The sequence below is a fragment of the Astyanax mexicanus genome, chromosome 20, assembly GCF_023375975.1.
Source record: "Astyanax mexicanus isolate ESR-SI-001 chromosome 20, AstMex3_surface, whole genome shotgun sequence".
Classification (NCBI taxonomy): domain Eukaryota; kingdom Metazoa; phylum Chordata; class Actinopteri; order Characiformes; family Acestrorhamphidae; genus Astyanax; species Astyanax mexicanus.
The window spans coordinates 15,498,427-15,525,925 of NC_064427.1; the positions used below are offsets into that span (position 1 = coordinate 15,498,427).

The 27,499-nt window shown below is 41.0% G+C and overlaps 1 protein-coding gene across 1 annotated transcript in view; it reads left to right on the forward strand.

Moving 5' to 3' along the window:
- Positions 1-686: 686 nt before the first annotated feature.
- dbh (dopamine beta-hydroxylase (dopamine beta-monooxygenase)) overlaps positions 687-27,499 on the forward strand; it is a 46,149-nt gene continuing 19,336 nt past the window's right edge. Inside the window, exons 1-5 of the mRNA XM_022680937.2 lie at positions 687-769; positions 1,369-2,115; positions 17,136-17,282; positions 21,102-21,359; positions 23,115-23,291. Of these exons, the coding sequence (XP_022536658.2) occupies positions 1,783-2,115; positions 17,136-17,282; positions 21,102-21,359; positions 23,115-23,291 (915 nt within the window). The 5' untranslated portion in view covers positions 687-769; positions 1,369-1,782. The remainder of the gene's footprint in view (positions 770-1,368; positions 2,116-17,135; positions 17,283-21,101; positions 21,360-23,114; positions 23,292-27,499) is intronic.

Sequence of the window (27,499 nt, forward strand, 5' to 3'; positions counted from 1 at the left end):
GAGTAAAATGAACATTGTTGTTTTATTCTATAAACTACAGACAACACTTCTCCCAAATTCCAAATAAAATATTGTCATTTAGAGCATTTATTTGAATTTAGCAATATATATATATATATATATATATATATATATATTATTATTATTTTGTATTTTAGTTGTAACTTTCCTTTACCATTCTTTGATTATTTTTTTTATTATCTGTTGTTGCTTTTTGATCTTTTATCACATTTATTCATAGAGTAGATTCCTACTCTTCATTCCTACACGTCACTATTTTGTTTTAAATCTTTAGCAATCTACATTATATACTATGTATTGGCTCGGCTCAATAGTAAATTAGGGAAAGCCTCAATTCCACAGTTAAGTTCAAGTAAAATAATGATTGACTGATGGACTGATCCCCACTCATCCCCACAGTGATGTGTGATGTATATTTTTCTACAATAATCTGCAATAATCTACAGATTTTTACTGTGAAAGAGCTGGATAGAGACTCTGCAGCTCCACACCCTTTAAACACAGAGAGCAGAGGCTGGAAAAAGAGAGAAGAACACACACAACACAACACAAAAAAGAGAGAAGTTTGACCAGAGGCTAAATAAACAATCTGATTTACGTTAACCCGAGATAACGCAATTAACCAGAATAAAGCAGGGTCTGTCACAGGGTCCTGCTTTTAAAAGCCGGAGACTCAGAGACAGAGAGAGAGAGAGAGAGAGAGAGAGAGAGAGAGAGAGGACCACGTCCACCAGACAGGACTAAAAGAGTGAGTACAAAAATATTTCATATATTAAAAATGTGTTGCATTATTATATATACATGTATACATACTTTTTTATCATTTGGAATGGATATATAATATGCAGTATATGTATATAGTTACATAAGGGTATATAAGGTTCACATTTAACAGTACTTAATAAACAGTGCTTAATGGTTAAATAATGCCTTAAATATTGTTTTTATTAATATATTACTATTAAGCATTACTAACCTTAGGAATGCTTAGGAATTATGCAATTAATAATAAATTGGGACATTAGTTAAAAACATTAAGTTTCAATTAATAATTAGAGCCTTATTATAAATGTTTTTTTCTAGTGTATGTATGTATCTAGTGCATGTATGTATGTATATATGTATGTATGTATATATTATTGTATGTACATATTTCTAAGATTCTAAATATACGCTGATACATTCATAGTATTCAGTATATACATTTATTGTATGAATAAATACAAGAAAAAATATATATATATATGAATTTTTTTTTTGCATTCCATTTATATTGTATTCATATTTTGGAATATACTATACTTTAAAACAACATACAAACAGATAATGTATGTTTTATTATTGCAGGAAGAGAGTGGATGGGTGGAACAGAAATCACCTCATAAAAAAAACATAAAAGTTGGAGAACACCAAAATAGAAATAAGTGGGAAAATCATGGTTTCAATCAAATATTGGCTAATGTGGGGATCTGGACACTGGATCTGTTCTGTATCTGTTTAAAATTTCCATTTTTTACATCTTCTATATATATATATATAAGAAATAAGGGAGAATATGTGAAAACAGACATCTGTAGAAGGTAGAAGCAAACAGCTACGAGTACTTCTAGCTGATTAAAAGCTGATAAAAAATCAAATTTGGCTGATAGAAAATTCTAGACCTCTCAGAACCGTCAGCTAAAAGGTTAGAGAACTTTTACTTTTACTAAAGTTTTATTGAAGTGGTTGCAAGACAGCAGCAGCAGCAGCATCAGGATCAGGATGCGTGTGCTGAATAAAGACCTGCGTCTGCAGGACGTAGTTCTGATGTACGTGACCCTCCTGGCTGCGTTGGTGGTCCTGCTGGTGGCCCCGTATCAGGCTCCGTCTGCAGCCGTCCCCCCCGGACCCCCCCTGTCCTACAGTGTTCCTCTGGACCCGGCCGGGCGACTGCAGCTCTCCTGGAACCTCAGCTTTTCCCGGCAGGAGATTCACCTGCAGATCCGGGTTAAAGACCTGCAGCACGGCCTCCTGATCGGCCTCTCCGACCGCGGCCAGCCCACCAACGCCGACCTCGTGCTGCTGTGGAGCGACGGACACAAGTCCTACTTTGGGGTAAGAGTGGAGATTTTGGGTGTTAAAGCTTGTAAAAAAGTGTATTAACCCTTTAACAGCTCAGGATCTTAGGATATATATATATATACACACATACTTTTCATCATTTGGAATGGATGTGTAATATTTGGAATACAACTTTATGGTTAATCAAACAGGTTTATGTTTGAGTAAAATGAACATTGTTGTTTTATTCTGTTTTATTCTACAGACAACATTTCTCCCAAATTCTAAATAAAAATATTGTCATTTAGAGCATTTATTTACAGAAAATGAGAAATGGCTGAAACAACAAAAAGATGCAGAGCTTTCAGACTTCAAATAATACAAAGGAAATGCAAAAAACTGCTGTGCTCTCTCAGGGCTCTGGCAGCTGATGGCAAACCAAGCTGCATGAATGGGATCTAATCAAGCGATCTCCTGGTTATTGATCAATGCTGAGAGACAAATATACTATCGATCAAGCCACCATGCTGTCTATTTTTATATGTATTATTGATTTCATATTGTTTTCATGTTTAAATAGTTTGCAGGTGCTAAACGAAAGTAAAGGAAGCTACAGAAAAACAATAAACCGTTTTTTAACACTTTTATCTTTAAGATTTATCCCCCGAGTCTCAGGAGAAATAAAGGGCGGTATTAATAAAAGATCGCCGGTTTCTGCAGAGAAACTGTGAGGAGTTTAATATCAGCTTATTGTTGTAAGAGGTTCTGGAGACAAATGAGAAAATAATGAGATCTCCTCCTGCGCTGATAGACCGCTGGAAGACGAGCAGAAGAAATGTAGAAAAGAGCTAAAAAAGGAAACAATGAGATCTTAATCTTTTCTTATGTAAATATTATTCGGATAAGGCTGGGCTGAAGATGAGTCAGACGATATATTTCTCATTAAAGAGGGGAAGTTTCTGAACCCGGAAAGTCTGTTTTCTCAGATTGCTTTAGATTTACACTTATTTAAATAGAATTTATTTCTTCATAGAAAGAAAGAAAGGTCTTTAAAGGATGTTTAGTAAAGGAATGGAGAGATAATATAATATATTCACTAAAGTATTTGGATGCATTCTTTTATTTTATTGTTTTTTTTCCTGAAATAAAGGATTTTAACCCTTCCAGACCTTAATTATATTCCAGTGATGGAAAAAACATCAAATGCTGTTTTGAATGCACACAAAATAAGACTATTATACTACTAAGGCTACTATTCTAAAATAAAATCTATATTAACATAAATCCAATTAACTAAACTTCTTTATTCCTATACATGATCATTTTTGGAGCAATGCTCCAAATGCTTTTCTGGACAGTAGTGACAGTAATTACTCCAACAAAAGCAGCATAAACTAAAAAAAATACTTTTAAAAATTACTTTTGTCCCAAAAAGTATAACTAAAAGTATTAAAATAGGCTAATTTGTGCTTTTTTAAATTGATATACTTTATGAAAATACACATTATATATACTTTCTCTGTATTTCCATAAAATATATTTTTTTTAGCAATGCTTTAATTTGTATGTTGTGTTGATAGAATATATATATATATATATATATATATATATATATATATATATATATATATATATATATATATATGCTGCTTAAAGCTGACTTTAGTGCACTTTTAGTACACTCAAAAGCACCATCTAATGCCTTTTAAGTTATACACTGTGTGCACAATTATTAGGCAAGTCTTATTTTTGAGAATTATTTGTTTTAGTCACCAACTACAGTGTTCTCTGTTAATGCAAAATGTTAATAAACCTCAAACATAATTGTTTAAGAAAGTAAAAGTGAGGTGTTGGCTTTCTTAGGAGAATATCTATACGTGCACAATTTTTATGCACCTATTACTGTGCAGAATTATTATGCAGCTAAATGAAAAACACATTTTTTTTCCATCTCACTTTTTATTTTCATCTGTTTATGTGAGAATTATAAACAAACAACTCAACATTTTCCAATGAACATTTCTAATGTATGAAAAAAAAATCAGTGACCGATATAGCCACCCTTATTTTCAATAACAGTGATAAGCCTTCCATTCAGGGAGTCTGTCAGTTTCTTGATCTGTTGACGATCAACTTTTTGTGCAGCAGCAACCACAGCCTTCCAGACACTGTTCAGAGAGGTGTACTGTTTTCTGGCATTGTAAATTTTCTGTTTAAGAATTGCCCACAAGTTCTCAACTGGGTTCAAGTCAGGTGAGGAAGGGAGCCATATCATAAGTTTTTCATCTTTAATGCCTTTACTGGCCAGCCATGCATTGGAGTACTTGGATGCATGTGATGGAGCATTGTCCTGCATAAAAACATTGTCTTTTTAAAAGATGCAGACTTCTTCCTGTACCACTGCTTAAAGAAAGTGTCTTCTAAAAACTAGAAGTAGTCTTAGTAGTTGATTTTGAGGCCATCTTCAACCCGAAAAGGTCCAACCAGCTCATCTTTAATAATACCAGCCTATACCAGTACCCTCCCACCACTGTGCTGGCGTCTGACTCGAAGTGGAGCTCTGTGCCTGTTACTGATCCAGCCACAAGCCCATCTATCTGGCCCATCAAGAGTCACTCTCTTATCATCAGTCCATAAAACCTTTGAAAAATGTGTCTTTATATATTTCTAGACCCTTCAGCTTATGGGTCTTGTTCAGTGGTAGTCGTGCTTCAGCCTTGCTTACCATGGCCATGTCTCTGAGCACTAAACATCTTGTACTTCTTAGTGCTCAAGGTAGGATGCAGTTCACGAATATGACAGAACTGGAAGATAATGGGTTTATGGTAGCTTCATGCTCAATTTTTCTCAAACCCTTGGCAGTTAATTTGCGTCTTTTTTTCTCAACACATTTCTTGCAACCCTGTAGACTATTTGCATCAAAATGTTGATGGTTCTGTGATCACACCCCGATATCTTAGCAATTTCAAGAGTGTTGCATCCCTCTGAGAGATTTTGGTCATTTTTGACTTTTTTCAGAGTCAGTTAAATTACTTTTTGCCCCATTTTGCCTAAAGAAAAAAAACTGCCTAATAATTGTGCACACCTCGATGTAGGGTGTTGACCTTCTTAGGCCACACCCTCCCTCATTACACAGACACCTAACCTGCTCTGCTTAAATCCATTAAGCATTTATGTTTATCCAGGTTGGAGTTAAGAAATATGCCTAAGAATGATAATAAGGTCAAAATACTCACTTGCCTAATAATTGTGCACACAGTGTATATAAATATAGCTTAATTGCAACTGAAATATTGCTTTAAAAAAAATCACATAATCACATAAAAATGATGAGTTTCTTTGATTTTACCAAATTGAAAACCTCTGGAATATAATCAAGAGGAAGATGGATGATCACAAGCCATCAAACCAAACTGAACTGCTTGAATTTTTGCACCAGGAGTGAAGCAGCATAAAGTTATCCAAAAGCAGTGTGTAAGACTGGTGGAGGAGAACATGATGCCAAGATGAATGAAAAAACTGTGATTAAAAGCCAGGGTTATTCCACTAAATATTGATTTCTGAAATCTTAAAACTTTATAAATATGAACTTGTTTTCTTTGTGTTATTTGAGGTCTGGAAGCTCTGCATCTTTTTTGTTATTTCAGTCATTTCTCATTTTCTGTAAATAAATGCTCTAAATGAAAATAGTTTTATTTGGAATTTGGGAGAAATGTTGTCTGTAGTTTATAGAATAAAACAACAATGTTCATTTTATTCAAACACAAACCTATAAATAACTACTTATAAATAGCAACTTATCTTTTCTTTAATTGATCTCCGAGCAATAGCTTTAGCATTAGCATTAGCCAGATGTGCTATGTTAGCAGGAGTAGAGAATACTACAGAGCTGTATATGGCATTCCGTTTGGGTTTAGCTCCAATGCGAACCCATTGCTGGTTTTGCCCATATATTTCAGCTGTACTCACATTAGGGATGTCCACATGATCTGCTGGTCCAGTTCTGTTCGTCTCCACTGCTCGCTGCTCCGTTAAAATCCCTGCCCGTTGTCCGCTGGCAGTACTCCCACACCCCGATGGTCCTCGAACAGCGCAGAAATGCCAGTCCTTAAACTCTGGACCGAAAATTTGTTTCCAAAACAATCATCATTCTTTGTAGAAGATTGTAGCAGTTCTGGCAGCACAGGTGCTCTGAACCCACACAAGGAGGCATCTTGTAGATTTCCTCTTTACTACTCTACAGGAACTTTTCTGATTCCTGTGCCAATGGCTCTACTATAAAATGTCCCAAAGAAACTAGAAAAAAAAACATAAGAAACAAAATATGGTAGTGCTAGTGCTAATCTAAATAATGAGCTCAGACCCTGTAGCTCAAAAATGCCTGAAAATAAACAAAAGTATGAAAGATAGAAGAGCTTAGCAGAGAAGCGTCTGAACGGCACAGAAGCAGGAAGTAGAAAACATATATATATATATATATATATATACCAACAGAATGGAAATAAAAATGGGTTCTATAAAATGCATATATATATATATATATATATATATATATATATATATATATATATATATATATATATATATGCATCTTATAGAACCCATTTTTATTTCCATTCTGTTGGTAGAATGACCAATAGAGGACCTACAGAAATAGGCCATTATAATTCCTATTAAACACAATGCCAACCAAAACTCTCCAGCTTAAACAGAAGGTCCAGCAACATGCCAGTTCACCCCTCCACCCCATCATGCATTATGAATTCTCTCTTGCTCTAGATGAATGTTGAATGGGCCGGCGTTCGCTTAGCACCGACGGTTCAGGTCAAAACACTGCTGCTGTTTAGCGGAAGCTAATTTACACTGACATGCTGCGTCTCAGGTTAACCCACACCGCCACGCGGCTTCAGAATTTATAATTCCCTTTCTTTTCCTTTTTTAAACCATGCCCTCGGCTAAACGTGCACACTGATTAATAGAACATTAGCCTAGCATGAGCATCCACATCATATCCTGTTAGCATTAGCTCACATTTTATATACTGTAGAGAAACTATGCACAAAAAAAAACCAAACGTCCACACAGAATAATTAACACACGTCGTTCGCTATTCATGAGCCCGAGCTCCACATGCCAACATGCAGATTGGAGCAGACAGACGCAGCTGTTGCAAAGGCTCCTGGGTAAAGCACTCTCAGGACTCGTCGTTTTGTGCTCTTGCTCTGTCTAACATTCACACAGTTCAGCACACGCTCACTTTCTAATCACTATCTGCTTCAGCTGAAGCAATTAAAACCCAGCAAAAGTGTGAAAAGTATCTCTATGAATAACTCTGTAGGTAGAATAGATTATAGATACTAGTGTTTAATAAAATATTTCAGTAGAAGATGAACAATCAACTCAAGATTTTTGAAAGTAGTACTGGTAAAAGTAATGGTTTTAAAACTACTAAAAGTATAAAAGTAATGTGGGACAAATGGGGACAAAAACAAGTCATTAAGAATCCTATAGTGCACTATAGGACTCTCAAAACACATTTAACTAAAAGATAATACAGTATAACATAATGACTATAATGTTAAAATATTAAAATGTTAATGTTGATAATATAATTTGGGATGCTAGGCTCCTCCCTAGTGTTTCAGCTGCGTATATGCTTATAAAAAATGAATATATTTTAAATACAGTAGAATGTAAATATATTAAAGAAGCTTAGTTAAGTTGCAATTTACAAAGTTTATTAGATAATGGGCTAGGCTTACAAGAGTAGTGAGGGGCAGGCATGGGCAGTAACAAACATTATAAACAACATACCAGAGAGTAGTCTGGCTATCCAGGGTTGTGACGGATGTGTACGTTGATAGCTAGTTGCCCCTCACTGACTATGTGCTCCGATCAGAGAACAGCTGCGACTTCAGGTGATATTAAGAGCTTTATTGATTTCCAGGTATTAAAGTGGCTTCTTCAATGAACTGTTGCATACATATTCAATGATACAGGATTTGTGTGCATTGCAGAGTGAGTATGTTTGGGTGTGTGTGTAGGTGTGTGTGTGTGTGTGTGTGGTCTCTGTAACATAAACATATACAGAGATAATTAGAAATTGTATAAACCCAATTCTACATTATATTAAATTATGCAAACATGCAGTAATAATATCAAAACACACATCAAGTTACATAAACAATATATATATATAATAACGTAATTGCACCAAAGTAACATTAATGTGACAAGAAAACCAAATTACTGCAAGTGGCTAGTATTATCAAATAATATAAGAGAAAATTCAAAATTCAAGTGCAGTACCTATAGTAGCCAACGGGTGGCGCTTCAGAGACACAAATGTCAAGCGGTATTGCCGCCATAGAGTCTAGTCTGTTCACGTGAACAACACATGGCGCCATAGGTACAGCAAATACAATATTTAGAAGCTAAATAATGCCTCAAACAGCCACAGAACAGTGGAAATAACACCACAGGTAGAAAATACCGCTAAAGCACTCTCAAACCCAACTATTCATGTAACTTTAACACCAAAGTAAGCATTTACCAATGCATTTAAGGAATAGATAATTTTCCCATTGAAATGAATGGGAGCTCGCGGTAAACTCAAAGTTACCCGGTTACTGGACTAAACAGCATGTAAATAACACAAGCAGATGACACAACATAAATACAGGTCAAAACAAAGTACTTACATTGTCATCAACGCACACATACACACAAAAAGGGGTACTATTTCAACAAGATGCTGGAGCAAACGGCAAGTGTCTGCCAGCCAAGCACACTGAAACTTAAAGTCATGCATGCACGCAAGTGTGTGGTACGTCGCTGACGTCACCGCGCTTCCTCCAGCAGGGAGTTTTCCACAGCCGCCCCCGGATTCGTGGAGCGAATACGTAGAACAGGAAAGTCTCTGCTGGATTAGCGTGCGCTGGGCTCTCTGTCATCGGGCATCTCTGGTAGCTCAACCAGCTTGGCAACAGGACGGGTATAGAGGTTGCCCTTGATGTCCACCTCTGCAGCGCGGACCTTTCCGTCGTCACTGGGAATGATGCGGGTGATGCGCCCAACGGGCCACAGCGCTCTCGGGAGCTGTGGGTCGAGCACCATGACGACGGTGCCCACTGCCAGATCTGCTGTAGCAGTTCTCCACTTCTGTCGGGGCTGTAAACCAGGTAAGTACTTGCGTGTGAAGTGACTCCAGAAGTGGTCGGCAAGCACTTGACTGTGTCGCCATCTGCGTCGTCTCAGCAGGTCACTGGAACCATAGACTGCTTGGGGCAGTGAAGCGTCTCGCCGCCCCATGAGGAGGAGATTAGGGGTAATTGGGTCAGGATCGGCCAAGTCAGAGGATACGTATCCGAGGGGCTTAGAATTGAGGATGCCCTCAACTTCAATAAGCACAGTCATTAGGGCTTCCTCTGGGAGGACTTGGTCCTTCAGGATGGTCTGAAGTGAGACCTTCATCGATTTAATCTCCCTCTCCCACACTCCCCCAAAGTGTGGAGCGAGAGGGGGGTTGAATCTGAACAGGATGCACTGTTTGGCCAGCTGTTCCTTGAGCGATGGCTCAAGGGCTTCGAAAGCTTGCTGGAGCTCCTTCTCACCGCCACGGAAATTGGTGCCTCTGTCGCAGAGTATCTCGTAAGGCTTGCCCCTGCGCGCTATGAAGCGGCGGAGAGCAAGGAGAAAGGAGTCTGTATCCATACTTGGCATCAGGTCAAGATGAACGCAGCAGGACGTGAGACATTTGAACACAATGCCCCAGCGTTTCTCTTGCCGCCGTCCTACCTTGACTGTGTACGGGCCGAAGCAATCCACTCCGGTGGACCAGAATGGAGGCTTGTTGAGTCGGAGGCGCGCAGCAGGTAGGTCGGCCATCTTGGGGATTGTAGGCTTGCTTCGCCATCTGCAACACTCGACACAGTGTCGCTGGTGCTTCCGTATGGCTTGGCGGCCTCTGAGGATCCAGTATGACCTCCTGATCTCCGCGAAGACTCTCTCTGGACCAGCATGCAAGAGCCGATTATCGTAGTCCTTCACTAGGAGCTGTGTGATGTGATGATCTGGTGCAAGGACAATGGGGTGAATTGAGTCTTCAGGTAGATTGTCAGCTTTGCGGAGGCGACCTCCCACTCTGATGAGACCAAGAGTATGGTCGTACTCGGGTGAGAGTGATATGAGGCGGCTACTAGGCCGGATAGGGCGGTCATGCTGCAGGGCGCTGAGTTCCTCAGGGAAGCTGTCAGCTTGCACTCGCTTCAGGAGAGCTACTTCTGTGTCTATGCGAGCTGAAGCAGACATGGAGGCCTCTGCCGCCCTGTATTGGGACCGGTAAGTAGCGTCCACTAGATCAGACCAGGTCTCGTACTGCAGTGGATCAGGACATGCATCAGGGACTGTAAGCTGGCCACAGAAGATGGATTTCCTGAGCTCCCCTGTATCTTCCACTCCCGCCACCAAGTTCTCTGGCCAATGGCTAGAAGGTTCGTACAGGAAAGCAGGTCCATCGCTCCAACGGCTTGGTTGAGCTAGTTGATGCAGTGACTTCCCCCGAGTGATGTCATCGGCTGAGTTCTGGTCAGAGGGAACGTACCTCCAGTCACTGGCATTGGTGTGCTCCTGGATTTCAGCTATGCGAGTTCCGACGAACACCTTGTAATGAGCTGAGTCCGACCGGATCCAACTGAGCACTGTGGTGGAGTCTGACCACATGACTGTGTGCCTCAGGGATAGGGTGAGCTCAGAGTGTAGCAGTTTGGCGAGCTGAGCTCCAGTCAATGCAGCGCTGAGCTCCAGACGGGGCATGGAGAGCTGCTTCCGTGGTGCGACTCGGGATCGTGCCATGACGAATGACACATGTGGGTGTCCTTCTGCGTCTTCCATACGAAGGTAGGCAACGGATCCGTATGCCTTCTCCGAGGCGTCACAGAAAACATGTAGGTCAACATTAGAAGGGTCAGTGCTCATGTTGACCGGTATGTAGCAGCGAGGCATACTGACATGCTGAAGGTGGGAAAGTTCACTCACCCAAGTCTGCCACACTATGAGGAGTTCTCCGGTGATGGGCTCATCCCACTGTTGCTCGTGCCTCCAAAGAGCTTGGATCAGGACTTTAGCATGGGTAGTATAGGGAATAATGTACCCTAGTGGGTCGTACTGAGAAGCCAAAACTCTATACACATTTCTCAGTGTGGGCTCAGAGGCTACTGGTTGCCGGTGCTTGTAGCCAAGCGTGTCGGAGGGGCAGTGCCACCGTAGTCCTAGGGTAGATTCCTGAGGATCGGCTCTCTCTGCAGTTAGCCACAATTCACAACCTTGAGATCTTGCCTCTGACGGGAGATGAGCAATGACCTCTGGTCGGTTGCTTGCCCACTGCCTCATGTCGAATCCACCAGCAGCAAGCAGGACTCTCATCTTATCAATCAGCTCTCTGGCCTGTGGTGAAGTGCAGAGAGACTGGAGGCAGTTGTCTACGTAGAAGGCGCAGTTAACAGAGTACAGGACCTCTTCGTTACCGGCACTGTTGGTCTTGACGTGCTGTTGCAGTGCATATATAGCACAGCATGGGCTGCAGGCAGTACCGAAAGGCAGAACACACCATTCGTAGATGTCTGGGCTGCGCTCCCTCTCCATATCACGCCACAGGAAGCGAAGGAGTGGTTGGTCTTCAGGGAGTAGCCGGATCTGGTGGAACATTCCACAGATGTCTCCGCTGATGGCTACTGGGTACTCCCTGAACCGGAGAAGCACACTGAGCAGTGAGGCTCCTAGGTTGGGTCCGGGCAGCAAGATGTCGTTGAGGGCAGTCTGCTGGTACTTGAACGAACAGTTGAACACCACTCTGGCCTTCCCATTGTGGTGAACAATGTGGTGTGGAATGTACCAGGACTCCTCTGACTGGCTTGCTTCATCACTGCTGATCTTGACGATATATCCAGCCCTCTCCAACTTGTGGATCTCCTCGTTGTAGACCTTGGCCAGATCTGAGTTGCTGGCTAGACGTCGCTCAGTAGCACGTAGCCAGGGCATCACCGCCGATGGAGGTGCATGTAGTTTGGGAGCTGCTGGTTTGCGGAGTAGTGGTGTAGCATAGCGGGCTATGCCATCTACTGTGACACGGCCAGTTTGCTGGTCCAGTGTGTTGACAGCTAGCTGATCTTGCTTGGAGCGTGTTGCTTCCTTCTCAGAACGAAACGGCAGGGTGTCGACTTGCCACAGCAGTTCAACATGTCGGTGTAGGTCTTGATTGGGAGACTGAAACGCTGCATGGAGACATGATGTCTCCGCGGAGGGGGTTTGCAGAAAATTAGTTGGTCCCTGTATGGTCCATCCCAGCTGAGTGCATACAGCGACTGGACTGCCTTGAGGTCCTCTAAGTACTGGACGTACTGGAGTGATCAGGTGTGGGTGATCAGAGCCGATGAGGAGTAAAGGCTGGACTACGCTGAAGCCTCGCACCGGAACCTCACGAAGATAGTCAAACTTCTTCTTGAGCATCTCTACAGGGCAAGATTGCTCTGCAAGACTGAGCTCTTCAGCAGTAAATGCATGACTGATGGTATATTTCGCCCGAGTGTTGTTGGGATTGCATACCTCGAATGTCACCGATGCTCCATTAAGCTTCACCACATCTTGTCTGATGGTGCGGAGTGACAGAACTTCATCATCCCTATGCAGATCAAGATGCCTTGCAGCGGCGGGAAGGAGAATGGTTCTTTCAGAACCGTCATCCAGTACGGCGTAAGTGTCCAGTACTTTGCCTCCGCTGTGCAGCTGAATAGGGACAACCTTCACCATGACGCGACTGGAGTGACTGGACTGGCTTACATACACCATGCTGGAAGATGCAGCAACCGTGAATAGGCTCTGGCAGGCTTTGATGGCCACTTCATGCAGGACAAGAAGGTGTTGCTCATTGCAGGTGGGGCATGGCTTCTTCAAGGTACAGCTCTCTGGCTTATGTCCACGCCCGCATCGCCAGCATTTACTCCTTTCCGTGATCCAAGCACCTTTCTCAGCTGTGCTGAGTTTGGCGAACTCTGTACATGCACTGAGGTAGTGCTCTTGGTTGGAGCAGTAGGGGCAATAGGGCTTAAAGCGCTCTCGCTTCTTCGAGGCCTGACTGGGATTTGAACTGGCTGGAGAGGTGGCAGAATTTTGTGGCTCTGAGCTCTCAGTTTGGTTAGTCACATAGACAGTGGCGGACTTAGACTGCTGTTTGGTAGTCTTGTTCTTGCGCTCAGACTGAATGATTCCAGGTTTAGAAGCTTCAGTAGCCCGTCTTGCCACCTGTATGGCTTGCGCTTTGCGTTCCAGCCAATCTGCAAAATCAGGGAGCGTGTATGTCCGATCACTGCCACTGCAGATGATACCCTTGGATATGCAATGCTCAGCGAAGCGGTCTCTGTACGTGGCAGGTAACTTGCTTAGCAGTGTGTCCACGTGAGAGCCACATCTCAGCTCGGTTTGAGAGGTACCATCGATACTGCTCAGCAGTCCCACTAAAGTGCTGACACCAGATGAGAAGTCCTCAAATGCCTGTGCGTCACCAGGTTTGATCGGAGGAGAATTCAGGATGGCTCTCAGCTCTCCTTGGACAAGCTGGCGTGGCTGGCCATAGCGCTGTTCGAGGGCATGCATGGTGCTCGTGTACGGTGTTGGGTCGTTGACATACCTTTTGGCCACCTGAAAGGCGTTTGGCTGTTTGAGAAGGTCAAGAAGTACTTGGTACTTGTAGTCCTCACTTAAGTGCTGGTGTGGACCTAGCACACTGTCCAGTCCTTTCTTCATCATGATGAAGTCGCTCTCCTTGCCAGAGCAGAATGGGATAAGCTTGGGTTTTGGAATGCCGTAGGAAGAGGCAATGGCCATTTCCAGGATACCAGGAGCTGTTGGCCTCGGTGGTTGGACAGGTTGTAGATAGGGTGCTGGTGGTGGCATCGTATGCATGTGCGTAGCTGGCGGGAGTGATGGATAATAGGGGTAGTACCCTCCAGTTGTATCAACTGCAGGAGGATAGGTAGGGTACTGAGGGTAGGACTGGTATTGTATTGATGGAGGAAGTGAATGCTGAGTAGGCTGAGGAAGAGGATTACTCAGTTGGACAGGAGGTGGATGGCTGACGGGCTGTGCTGGCAAAGCCTGAGGCATAATGGGCTGTGGCGCAGACTGTAATGGCTGTCCATTCTGTCGACGAGGAGTATGGAGTGCAGAGTTGGGGTTGGAGATCCATCCATCATCCGTGAGCACTTGTGCCGAGGCCTGGTGGACTGGCTGGGTAAGCATGGCTTGGTCTTGTGCACGTGGCTCTCCATTCTGAAGCAGAAGGCTGGGCTGTCGTAATGGGGAACCATGCTGTGACACTGGCTGCTGTAGGGGCTCTTCTTCGCCAGCAGCAGTAGTGTTGCGAGCGGGGCTGTGCACTGGTGTTGACCGATGGCTGCCAGCAGGGCTGTCCAGAGTTAACCTTGGCAATCTAGTGTACTGTGGAGGATAGTGATGGTAAGATGGAGGATATGATGGCTGATATGCCGGAGCACTTTGTGGATAGGGCAGGCGTTTGGTGCTGTCCATCACAAGCTGCAATTCCTTTAGCTGTTTGGTAAGGTCATTGTAGCGGGCTTCCATACGATGCCATCGCTCCTCTTCATCTGTCCTCTGCAGAGTTGGAACAGGTGTGATGAAGTCGGCAGGTGCTAGCTGGCTAGCTGATTGACTCTTTGTAGCCTGATGGGGGTGTCGCTCAAAGAGAGGCAGCTGTTTGGCTGGGAAACCGAGTTCGTAGTCCCCAAGATGCCGTGGGAGCTGTCTCACTCTCTGGGGACGGACTTGGATGTCATCTTCTCTGTCATCACCTTGGCGGGTCGCCATAGCGCAGTGGGCGGAGCGATCCGGCTCGAAGGACCACTTGTGACGGATGTGTACGTTGATAGCTAGTTGCCCCTCACTGACTATGTGCTCCGATCAGAGAACAGCTGCGACTTCAGGTGATATTAAGAGCTTTATTGATTTCCAGGTATTAAAGTGGCTTCTTCAATGAACTGTTGCATACATATTCAATGATACAGGATTTGTGTGCATTGCAGAGTGAGTATGTTTGGGTGTGTGTGTAGGTGTGTGTGTGTGTGTGTGTGTGGTCTCTGTAACATAAACATATACAGAGATAATTAGAAATTGTATAAACCCAATTCTACATTATATTAAATTATGCAAACATGCAGTAATAATATCAAAACACACATCAAGTTACATAAACAATATATATATAATAAAGTAATTGCACCAAAGTAACATTAATGTGACAAGAAAACCAAATTACTGCAAGTGGCTAGAATTATCAAATAATATAAGAGAAAATTCAAAATTCAAGTGCAGTACCTATAGTAGCCAACGGGTGGCGCTTCAGAGACACAAATGTCAAGCGGTATTGCCGCCATAGAGTCTAGTCTGTTCACGTGAACAACACATGGCGCCATTGGTACAGCAAATACAATATTTAGAAGCTAAATAATGCCTCAAACAGCCACAGAACAGTGGAAATAACACCACAGGTAGAAAATACCGCTAAAGCACTCTCAAACCCAACTATTCATGTAACTTTAACACCAAAGTAAGCATTTACCAATGCATTTAAGGAATAGATAATTTTCCCATTGAAATGAATGGGAGCTCGCGGTAAACTCAAAGTTACCCGGTTACTGGACTAAACAGCATGTAAATAACACAAGCAGATGACACAACATAAATACAGGTCAAAACAAAGTACTTACATTGTCATCAACGCACACATACACACAAAAAGGGGTACTATTTCAACAAGATGCTGGAGCAAACGGCAAGTGTCTGCCAGCCAAGCACACTGAAACTTAAAGTCATGCATGCACGCAAGTGTGTGGTACGTCGCTGACGTCACCGCGCTTCCTCCAGCAGGGAGTTTTCCACAAGGGTCATACACAATAAATCAGCAAAGAAGGAGAGAAGGCAAAAGAGGAGTCAAAAAACAATTAGGCAACTAGGCAATCAATAGAATGGATAAGGCAAAAGATGAAAAATGGTGAAACAAAACAGGTCGCAAACAAAAAAGCTAAAACAATGGAACATGTCACAAAAGAGCAAGAAATTCCATATGTCAATATGTCTATAGTGTAAGTTATTATGTGTATTGTTATTGTGTGTATTGTGTATATTGTAAAGTTATCTGTATATTCTATTTTATTTCACTATTCTAAGTGCTGTAAATATTATATAATTGAGGTATTTACAGGGGTTGGAGAATGAAACTGAAACACCTGGTTTTAGAGCACAATAATTAATTGTGGTGACAGATAGTTCTGGTGGAAACAGGAGAGTTGAGGTGCACATTGAATTCTGTCGTGATTTGATTTGCCGTGGTTTTATGTTTTTTTGGATACAATCCGGGTTAGCACCCGAACATCCCTTTCAGACAGCTTCCTCTTACATCCACAGTTAATCCAGTTGGATGTGGTTGGTCCTTCTTGGTGGTATGCTGACATTAACCTGGATACCGTGGCTCTTGATACATCACAAAGACTTGCTGTCTTGGTCACAGATGCACCAGCAAGACATGCACCAACAATTTGTCCTCTTTTGAACTCTGGTATGTCACCCATAATGTTGTGAGCATTGCAATATTTTGAGCAACACTGTGCTCTTACTCTGCTAATTGAACCTTCACACTCTGCTCTTACTGGTGCAATGTGCAATTAATGAAGATTGGCCACCAGGCTGCTCCAATTTAGCCATGAAACCTCTCACACTAAAATGACAGGTGTTTCACTTTCACTGTCCAACCCCTGTATATACAGGGGAGAACAGGTGAAAACAATCAGTAGCTCGGAGAGCAGGAACAACGTAGTGTTAAGTGATCAGTGGTGTGAGAGAAGCCTAGTGAAGGTGTATGCTGGGAAATGGAGTTCTTAGTGAGAAGTTTAGAGTCTGGAGCAGGCTATTGACCGTACTTATCTAAAGGAATAAGGCAAGACAATGCGTGTGGGTCTGTGTTAGTAATGGGTGCAACTGCTAATGAAATGTGTGTGTGTGTGTAGGATGCGTGGAGTGATGCTGAGGGCAGGGTGATGTTGGACAGTCAGCAGGATTACCAGCTGCTGGAGGCTCAGAACACTCCCACAGGATTCACTGTGCTCTTCAGAAGACCCTTCAGCACCTGTGACCCTCACGACTATGTCATAGAGGTACGTGATATACCTATATCAGGTGTGCAACATGTAAAAATAAACTATAGAAAACATTACCACCCAGACAACAGTGCTGTGGGTGGTAATGATCATGAGCGGCTGCATCTGGCTACATTTGTCCATATAAACAGACAAGCGGCATATGATAGTATACTGTATTTTTTACACAATAAGGTGCACCGGATTATAATGCGCATTTTGTGACACTAGTGAGGAACAAGGGTGTCGCCATGTTTACCTTCTAATTCTGCAGGTCTTAGTGCTGAGTGGTGAGCGCTGTAAAGCTAAGCTAAGTTAAGTAAACAAAACTGTAATTAAAAAAAAATAACTTTTAAAGTCAAACGATTTCTCTCCTGAAAACCTTTGAAATTTTGGCGAGAAAACATGTAGCTTGTTTGAACATGGTAAACGTGCAGGCCACAGTCCAATATTCTCATCTCTGAACAGCAACAAAAAGAGCTAGCGCTTAGCTTAGTTAGTGGTTAATGCTAGTGCTGATCCAGCAGTGCTAGCTGGGGTTAGCAGCAGGTTACAGGCAGATACTACACACCTCTGAACGGTGAAAGAGCTAGCGGTTAGCAGCTAATGCTAATGTTCCTGCAGTGCCAGCCAGGGTTAGCAGTAAGGCTACAGTCCAATTATACCAATATCTGAATGGTGGAAGAGATTAGCAGCTAATGCTAACACTGTTTTGGCCTTGACTGGTAAAATTCATACATAAGGAGCAACGGATTATAAGGAGCAGAGGCGGTTCTTTAATTAGGCAAACCTAGGCATTTGCCTAGGGCCTCGACCAAATCTGTCCTCCATAGGGGCCCCCAAATCTGACCATCCCAGCTACAGTAAATACACAAAAAACAATGTTAATTTGTTACTTATGTAAAGAAAAGAAAAACATATTTCTATAAAAAAAACAACAGAAATATCAGTAGAATACCGAATTAATGTCTTAATACTAATTGTCCAAACACACATACCCCCCTCCGCTGCTTGCATTGAACTAGTCCATAATATGATGACGTAGCAACGTGCCACACGACGCGACTTCAAACCAAAACAGCGGGAACTGTACGCGACTAGAGTGACAGCTGTCACAGTGAAAATGAAGCGGACTTATGAAAGTGGTTCTGCTAAAAGAAAGAAACGGACAGAGAGCAAAAGAATCGCAGATGCACTGCCAAAATTGACCTCCTTTTTTACATCTCCTGGACCGATCCGTGTTTTTGGGGCCGATTCCGATCGCCGATCGTCTTTCACCAAGATCGACCGATCACCGATACCGATATTGGGCGGGGCCAAATGCCACATTAATGCCACACAAGTGCCAGACAACCTGGTACAGATTCCCCTAATTACATCCACGTCTAAGCAAACACTGGTAATTTACACTGCTAGTAAATGGTGTTACTGACCAAAATAAACGCTTTTAGGACAGATATGAGTTATGTGTAAATATTTATAAGACAATACCTGACAAAATCTGTTTTAATGACGTTAATAAACAACACTGTGACAGCGCTAGTCGCAGTTTCACCGCAGCAAAGGAGGAGGACGTGAATCACTCATCTAAACAGCCTTTACTGATTTCTGCCCCCAATAACCCTTTCAGTAACCTCCAATAGCCTTTATTAGTCTTCAGTAGCCTTCAACAGCCGTGGTGTGTCCACTAAACTCCGTAGTTATAAATATCATGAGGTTATCAGCGAGCTAACTGACCTGTTTATAATGTAATCCCAGCAGTGACTCCGTGGCGGCTGCTCTAAACTGCTGCTGTTAGCTGCTTGGGCTGAAAGATGAACTGTAGAGAGCTGTATTATCCGTTTAGTGGGGTTAAAACCTTTATTTCCTACACAGATCTTAAGAAACCTGTGAAAAACGCTCCAGACTGGCTCAGCTGAGCTCTGTAGCCCGTGGCTGAGCTGTAGCTCTCACTGAGTAAAGACAGCGGGGCTTGTGCTGCTGCTGCAGCTCCGACTAGTGGTTGGATGAGGAACTGCAGCTTCCTGTAAGTGAGCAGTTTCACCGGTTTCACCAGTTTCATCCACACACAGCTCTGATAAACTGCTTAACCCTAAACTCCTGAATCAGATCGGCTAAAATCAGAAGAATATCTGCCGATCGCCGATACCGTATTTTGGCTGGTTTATGTTTGTGTTTCAAGAATGAGGGCCCCTTGTTTATATTTTGCCTAGGGCACCAAAATGGCTAGATAAGGAGCTCCTGATAAGTGAAATGAATAGAAAATAGAGTCAAGACATTGACAAGGTTAGAAATAATGATTTGTATTTGAAATAACATTGTTTTTACATCAAACTTTGCTTTCATCAAAGAATCCTCCATTTGCAGCAATTACAGCATTGCACACCTTTGGCATTCTAGCTGTTAATTTGTTGAGGTAAGCTGGAGAAATTGCACCCCACGCTTCTAGAAGCAGCTCCCACAAGTTGGATTGGTTGGATGGGCACTTCTGGCGTACCATACGGTCAAGCTGCTCCCACAACAGCTCAATGGGGTTCAGATCTGGTGACTGCGCTGGCCACTCCATTACCAACAGAATACCAGCTGCCTGCTTCTGCTGTAAATAGTTCCTGCACAATTTGGAGGTGTGTTTAGGGTCATTGTCCTGTTGTAGGACGAAATTGGCTCCGATCAGGCGCTGTCCACTGGGTATGGCATGGCGTTGCAAAATGGAGTGATAGCCTTCCTTATTCAGAATCCCTTTTACCCTGTACAAATCTCCCACCTTACCAGCACCAAAGCAACCCCAGACCATCACATTACCTCCACCATGCTTAACAGATGGCGTCAGGCATTCTTCCAGCATCTTTTCATTTGTTCTGCGTCTCACAAACGTTCTTCTTTGTGATCCAAACACCTCAAACTTGGATTCATCCGTCCACAACACTTTTTTCCAGTCTTCCTCTGTCCAATGTCTGTGTTCTTTTGCCCATCTTAATCTTTTTCTTTTATTAGCCAGTCTCGGATATGGCTTTGTCTTTGCCACTCTGCCCTGAAGCCCAAAATCCCGCAGCCGCCTCTTCACTGTAGATGTTGACACTGGTGTTTTGCAGGTACTATTTAATGAAGATGCCAGTTGGAGACCTGTGAGGCGTCTGTTTCTCAAACTAGAGACTCTAATGTACTTATCTTCTTGCTTAGTTGTGCAACGCGGCCTCCCTCTTCTTTTTCTACTCTGGTTAGAGCCTGTTTGTGCTGTCCTCTGAAGGGAGTAGTACACACCGTTGTAGGAAATCTTCAATTTCTTAGCAATTTCTCGCATGGAATTTCTAAGAACAAGAATAGACTGTCGAGTTTCAGATGAAAGTTCTCTTTTTCTGGCCATTTTGAGCGTTTAATTGACCCCACAAATGTGATGCTCCAGAAACTCAATCTGCTCAAAGGAAGGTCAGTTTTGTAGCTTCTGTAATGAGCTAGACTGTTTTCAGGTGTGTGAACATGATTGCGCAAGGGTTTTCTAATCATCAATTAGCCTTCTGAGCCAATGAGCAAACACATTGTACCATTAGAACACTGGAGTGATAGTTGCTGGAAATGGGCCTCTATACACCTATGTAGATATTGCACCAAAACCAGACATTTGCAGCTAGAATAGTCATTTACCACATTAGCAATGTACAGAGTGTATTTGTTTAAAGTTAGGACTAGTTTAAAGTTATCTTCATTGAAAAGTACAGTGCTTTTCCTTCAAAAATAAGGACGTTTCAATGTGACCCCAAACTTTTGAACGGTAGTGTAAATATGGTACTTTACCCTGTTGATGTATTACTATTGCACTCTCTCTACAATGATTGGCAGGAAGGCACAGTCCATGTGATCTACGCTCTGCTGGATCAACCAATCCGCTCCCTCCAGCAGCTTAACGTGTCCCGCCTCCATACAGGCGTTCAGCGAATCCTGCTGCTGCGTCCGGATACTCCCGCCCCCTCTCTGCCTGCAGACGTACAGAGTATAGAGGTTCTGGCCCCCGGCATCACCATCCCCAGCCAGGAAACCACCTACTGGTGCCACATCTACCAGCTGCCCGCCAACATGCCCAAGAACCACATCGTCATGGTAAGAGTCTGTAGGTGTACTGTATATTTCCAGCATGTATTCTTTCCTTAGTATTTTTCCCCAGTACTTTTTCTATTAGTGGTTTTAATCGATTAAAAAATTAGATTAGATTAATCACAATAATATTCTGTGATTAAAGTTTTTTTTATAGTAGATATTTAAACATAAAAAAATTCAATGTAAGAAATGTAAAATGTAATTATATTTATATTAATGGTGTCAATTAAAATACTAGTATAATCTTGCTATATCTGTTTGAGAGCAGATAAAGACAACGCGATGCGCTGGAATAAAAAATGCATGATAAATCATATAGAGGAAACTAAAGTTTTTTAGGTTAATTAAAATTTCTCAGCTTGGTAGTAAGGATTTCTGAATTAAAGCTTAATTTGCTGAGCATAAAAGAGCGTTTTTTGGAGCTTTGTTTTCTCCTTCTGTTTGGTTTGTTTTCACACAGGCACAAAAATAAATGCACCACAATGCGTACCAATAAACCATGTGTTAATTAATGCATTATTGCATGTGTTAACACTTTAATGTTGACAGCCCTAGTATGTATCTTTTCCCCTAGAAAGACTCCTCCAATGGATGTCATTTGTTTTAGGGCATGAATAAGTGTTTCCAGATATATACTATAGCATATATACCCTATATAACCAGGTCCCCGGCCCTGTGAGAGGGGGAGAGGGCAGAACAGCGAAATGGGCAACATTTAGAACTGCCTTAAAGATATTTTCTTAGTCTTTGTAATAAATATTTGCATTGCACCTAATGCATTGTCTACAGGGTTCTTCTTCCTCCTTTTCAATTATCTTTACAGCAAAGAGACACAGATAAACGACAGGTGTTTATGTGGTCTAAAGTAAACGAGTGTCTCAGCCCTCGGTAAAGCCTTACATAATTTGATTAATTTGTGTTAAAAACAAAAATAACATGCTAAAGTTTCCATGTAATTGTGTGAATTAACTTGTTATGTCATGATGGCCAAACACACGACAGATACACACAGATAGTTTACTAAATAATGGGCTAAACCTACAAGAACAGTCAGGGACAGGCAAGGTCAGGCGGTAATTTTAATACCTGGGTAAGCCTAAATGTGACGTGGAGTTTTTAGATTGAACGTTAGAGTCCGTGGCAATGTCAGGACTGATACATTAACATTGACAGCACAACATTAAACATAATAAAGCAATTAAAAAGCTAAATATCAATGATAAAAGTATAAATAAGAACATCTTAAGATATATTAGGCTACCGGTACACCTTTTAAAAAAGATGATAGCTGCTTGCCTGATGTTTAAACATATGCACTTTTTATGCACTGGTGAAAAACCTCTTGTAGATGGTTCTATATAGATTAGATCCACTCGAATGGTTCTTTATATTACTAAATCTATCTAGAACTCTTTTTGGCAGTTTTTCAGACAGGGATTAAGCCTAGTCTTGGACTAAACAGCATCCTAAATGGATTTTTATAATTAAAAGAAAAATACAGTCTATGACTTCACTTAATCCTGATCCTGAAAACTGCTTTAGATGACTTAAAAGTAGAAGCCTGTTGGCATCTGTTTAGGTCGTATTCAGTCAGTGGCGCTCCTGTGTTTTCTGTTACCCAGATAAACTAGCAAAACTCCAGAAATGTACCTGAACACACCTCACTTCCAGACTACCAGGCTTATAATCTGTCTATTTTTTGATGTGTGAATAACTAGCATGTGATTTTAGTAGCAGTATCTGTACCTGTTCCTGCAGTACGAGTCGGTGGTGACTCCTGGTAACGAGGCGATTGTGCATCATATAGAGGTGTTTGAATGCTCTCCACAAATGGACGTGGTTCCTCAGTACAGCGGCTCCTGCGACTCCAAGATGAAGCCAGCAAACCTCAACTACTGCCGCCATGTACTCGCCGCCTGGGCCCTGGGAGCAGAGGTAAACACACACACACACTCACACACACACACACACACACACACACACTGTTGAGCTTCAGTTGGTGGACAGATGGTCTTAAGTTTTTCTTGCAAAATGTCTTGGTAAACTTGGGAATTCATTTTTCCGTTGATGACGGCAATCCATCGAGACCCTGCGGCAGCAAAGCAGCTCCAAACCATAATGCTCCCTCCAAACAACTCAATTTTGGTTTCATCTGTGCACAGTGTATTTTGCCAGTACTGCTGTGAAACATCCAGGTGCTCTTTTGCAAACTTCAAACGTGCAGCAATGTTTTATTTGGACAGCAGTGGCTTCCTCCTTGGTGTCCTCCCATGAACTGCATTCTTGTTTAATGTTTTTCCTTATTGTAGATTTGGTAACAATAATGTTAGCATGTACCAGAGAATTCTGTCAGTCTTCAGCTGACACTCTAGGATTCTTCCTCACCTCATTGATCATTCTGTGCTGTGCTCTTGCAGTCATCTTTACAGGACTTTACCACGTCTAGGGAGAGTAGAGGCAGTGCTGAACTTTCTCCATTTGTAGATCGTCTGTCTTACCGTGGACACATGAACATCAAGGCTTTTAGAGATACTTTTGTAACCCTTTCCAGATTCATGCAAATCAACAATTCTTGATTGATTCACATTAAGCAAATGACAGAACAGTAGACTCAAAACTAGTGTGTCTGTTTTTTTTTTATAGGGCAGGGCAGCTTTAACCAACACATCCAATCACATCTCATCACATTCTGCCTCCAATTAGCTCTCAGAAAAGTCATTAGCCTAGTGGTTCACATACTTTTTTCACCCTCACTGTGAATGTTAACATGTTGTTTTCAATAAAACCATTCAAACATATAATGTTTTTGTGTGGTATTAGTTTAAGTAGACTGTGTTTGTCTATTGTTGTGACGTAGATGAAAATCAGACCACATTTAATGACCAATTGATGCAGAAATCCAAGTATAATCCCAAAGGGTTCACATACTTTTTCCTGTAACTGTATATTAACTAAACATTAACCAATAGCATTTACTAAAAAAGTTATTAAATAATATTAATATTAAATGAACATAAATATCCAAATAATAATGATTTAATATATAAACAATTCCCCTAATTAACTAAACTAGTTCTTATTTATTCGCATTAACAGCTTTTCTAAAGCACAGTGAGAGATGAGGGTCCGCTGCAGGAGGCTAAAGCTGTATTTCTGGTATTTTTTGGTTGGTAACAGATGAGCCGAGTGCATGTTACGCAACATTAATTAAATTCCAAACCACAAAGAGCACCACATCAAGAAATGACTGAAAAATTAATTCATATTCAAAGCAAAGGCTTATTATGTGGGAAAGCAATCTGTGTTAGATGAGATAAAACACTGGTAGGAAATGCTACAAGTCATAAACACTCAACTATTATACAACAACAACAACAACAACAACAGTAACTCACAGTGAAGTTCACCATTACAACAGATACCCCAGATACCTTAGATACCTCAGATACCCGATTCTCACTCATTTAACTCATTTAACTTAGTAAACTCATGCTAAAAAAACTTGTACTTTTTATTTACTGCTGTTACTGGCATTTGTATTTGGTGTGTTTTTAATATGTATTTCAATAATATTATTATTACATGTTTAATGCATAGGTAGATAGGTAGATGATTGATTAATAGAAAGACAAACAAGCACACAAATATAAAGATAGACAGAAAGGTAAACAGGCAGATGATAGCTAAATATAAAAATAGTCAAGCAGACCCACAGATAAGCCTGTCACAATAATTAAGTTATCGACTTATTCTATAATAAATTAACACACCCTTAATAATTTTGTTTATTGAGGAGAGTCTAATAATGTGAATGAGTCTGTTTGTCAACTTTCAATACAATTTTTATTATTTTTTATTTTATTTATAGAAGATACAGGTCTTCATTACACTGTTGACTTATTCTACAATGTTTGAACTTGTCTGCAGAAATGTTTGCCTTAGCAAGAAGATTATATTAGCATGGAAGACCAGGATGTCAGCTTTGATTAAGAACACCAGTTTAATTTTTCATATTTAATATTATTACTTTTAGGATATAAAAAATGTACAATTTCAATTTGAATGTTTGAATATTCTTAAAGGTCATTACTTTTTAAAACTATGGAATTGTATTATTATGCTATTATATCATCATTTCAGCAGAATAAAAGTAATAAAAGTGTTAAAAGCCAATAATATTGATTATCGCAATAATTTGTGGAACTGTATATCATACACGCAATAATAGTTATTGTGACAGGCAGACACACATCTTTGACAGTACGCAAGATGAGACAGATGAGAGACATGCAAACAGAGACATAACTAGACATGAATAGACAGATGTTTGCTTAATAGACAAATGCACATTCATAAATATATATACATACATATATATGTATATATATACGTATATATATACAGCTCTGAAAAAAATTATCACTTCATTTTCTGAATCAGTTTCTCTGATTTTGCTATTTATAGGTTTATGTTTGAGTAAAATGAACATTGTTGTTTTATTCTATAAACTACAGACAACATTTCTCCCAAACTCCAAATAAAAATATTCTCATTTAGAGCATTTATAAGCAGAAAATGAGAAATGGCGGAAATAACAAAAAAGATGCAGAGCTTTCAGACCTCAAATAATGCAAAGAAAACAAGTTCATATTTATAAAGTTTTAAGAGTTCAGAAACCATTCCAATATTTGGTGGAATAACTCTGGTGGTTTTTAATCACAGTTTTTTTTTTCATCGTTTTATGTTCTCCTCCACCAGTCTTACACAATTATTTTGGATAAGTTTATACTTTACACTCCTGGTGCAAAAATTCAAGCAGTTCAGGTTTTTAATTTGGTAAAATCAAAGAAACTCACCATTTTAGGTGCTTTCTTTTTTTTTCCAGAGCTGCTTACAAGAACCTGTAACCAATAGGAGCTTGATTATTGATCTTGATTATTGATTGTCGCTCTGTTGGATGCTGCTCTCAGTGTCATCATCTCCATCAGTGTCCCGGCCCGGTTCTGAGCTTTTCTCTAATGGTGCTTTATGATTGACAGGGCAGAGCAACCGAGAAACCGAGATCCAGAGCGGTGTCTCGAGCTAAAGATACACCCGGGCTGATCGATCGCCCACGTTCTGAAGCTGCCAGTCAGGGACTGGAGTGGCAGCGAGAGCCGATCAGAGAGCAGAGGCGTTCTGGCAGAACCTGGACCTGATTCTGAAAGAGAGAGAGAGAGAGAGAGAGAGAGAGAGAGAGATGGAAAGAGAGCGAGAGAAAGAGACAGAAAGAGAGAGAGTCCAATTGGATTAAACTGGAGCAAAACTAACACAAATCATAGCTTCTGCTGTCTGACAGCGCCAAGCCTGAGAGATGAGATTAAACAGGCAGGAAATATCAGGCCTTTTTCTGTGTTTGTTTTTTTGTTTTTTAAATAGATTGACGCTTCTCTCCTTTTTCATCGTACTAATTTGTTTTGTTTGTTTTTTTTTTTTTCAAAAAAGAGAGTGAGTGGAGGAGAAGGAAGAAAGCGGGCCAGACTTATAAATCATATATTATAATGATGAACTCTGGCCTCTGTGTTGTAGGCTGTAAGAACAAGCATCATTTTCTGAGCTACAGTAACTATTACTGTTACTGTTAACTCTGTGCTGGTTATGTGTTTTACTGTTCAGTCTATAGCATTTATTTTCTTTATCTATTTTAGCATGAATAATCTTTCAAATTTTAAATCTATATTTTACTTAAACAAATTAAAATAGAAAACTAAATAAAATGACGACATCTATTTTATTTAAAGTAGATTTAACCCTCCTGTTATGTTAATTTATCAGGAACAGCAATGGTGCTCTGGGGTCAATTTAACCCGGTGCATGTTAAATTATCAAAAAGATACCTAAAAAAATTCTAACAATCAGTGTAAACATTTCATTACTAACTCTATTACTAATTATTTTATCAATATTTAGTGCAATGATGTTCCTTTACCTCTAACAGATAATGCTTCAAGTAGGATAATTCACTTGTTTTTGCAAATATGTGAGATGAACCATTTTATTTCATATTATATGTTGATTACAAAAATTAAGGAAAACAGAAATAGTTTCATACTGAAAAATAAATACTTTTAACTATTTTTCCCAGATCTTCAAACTTCAGAACA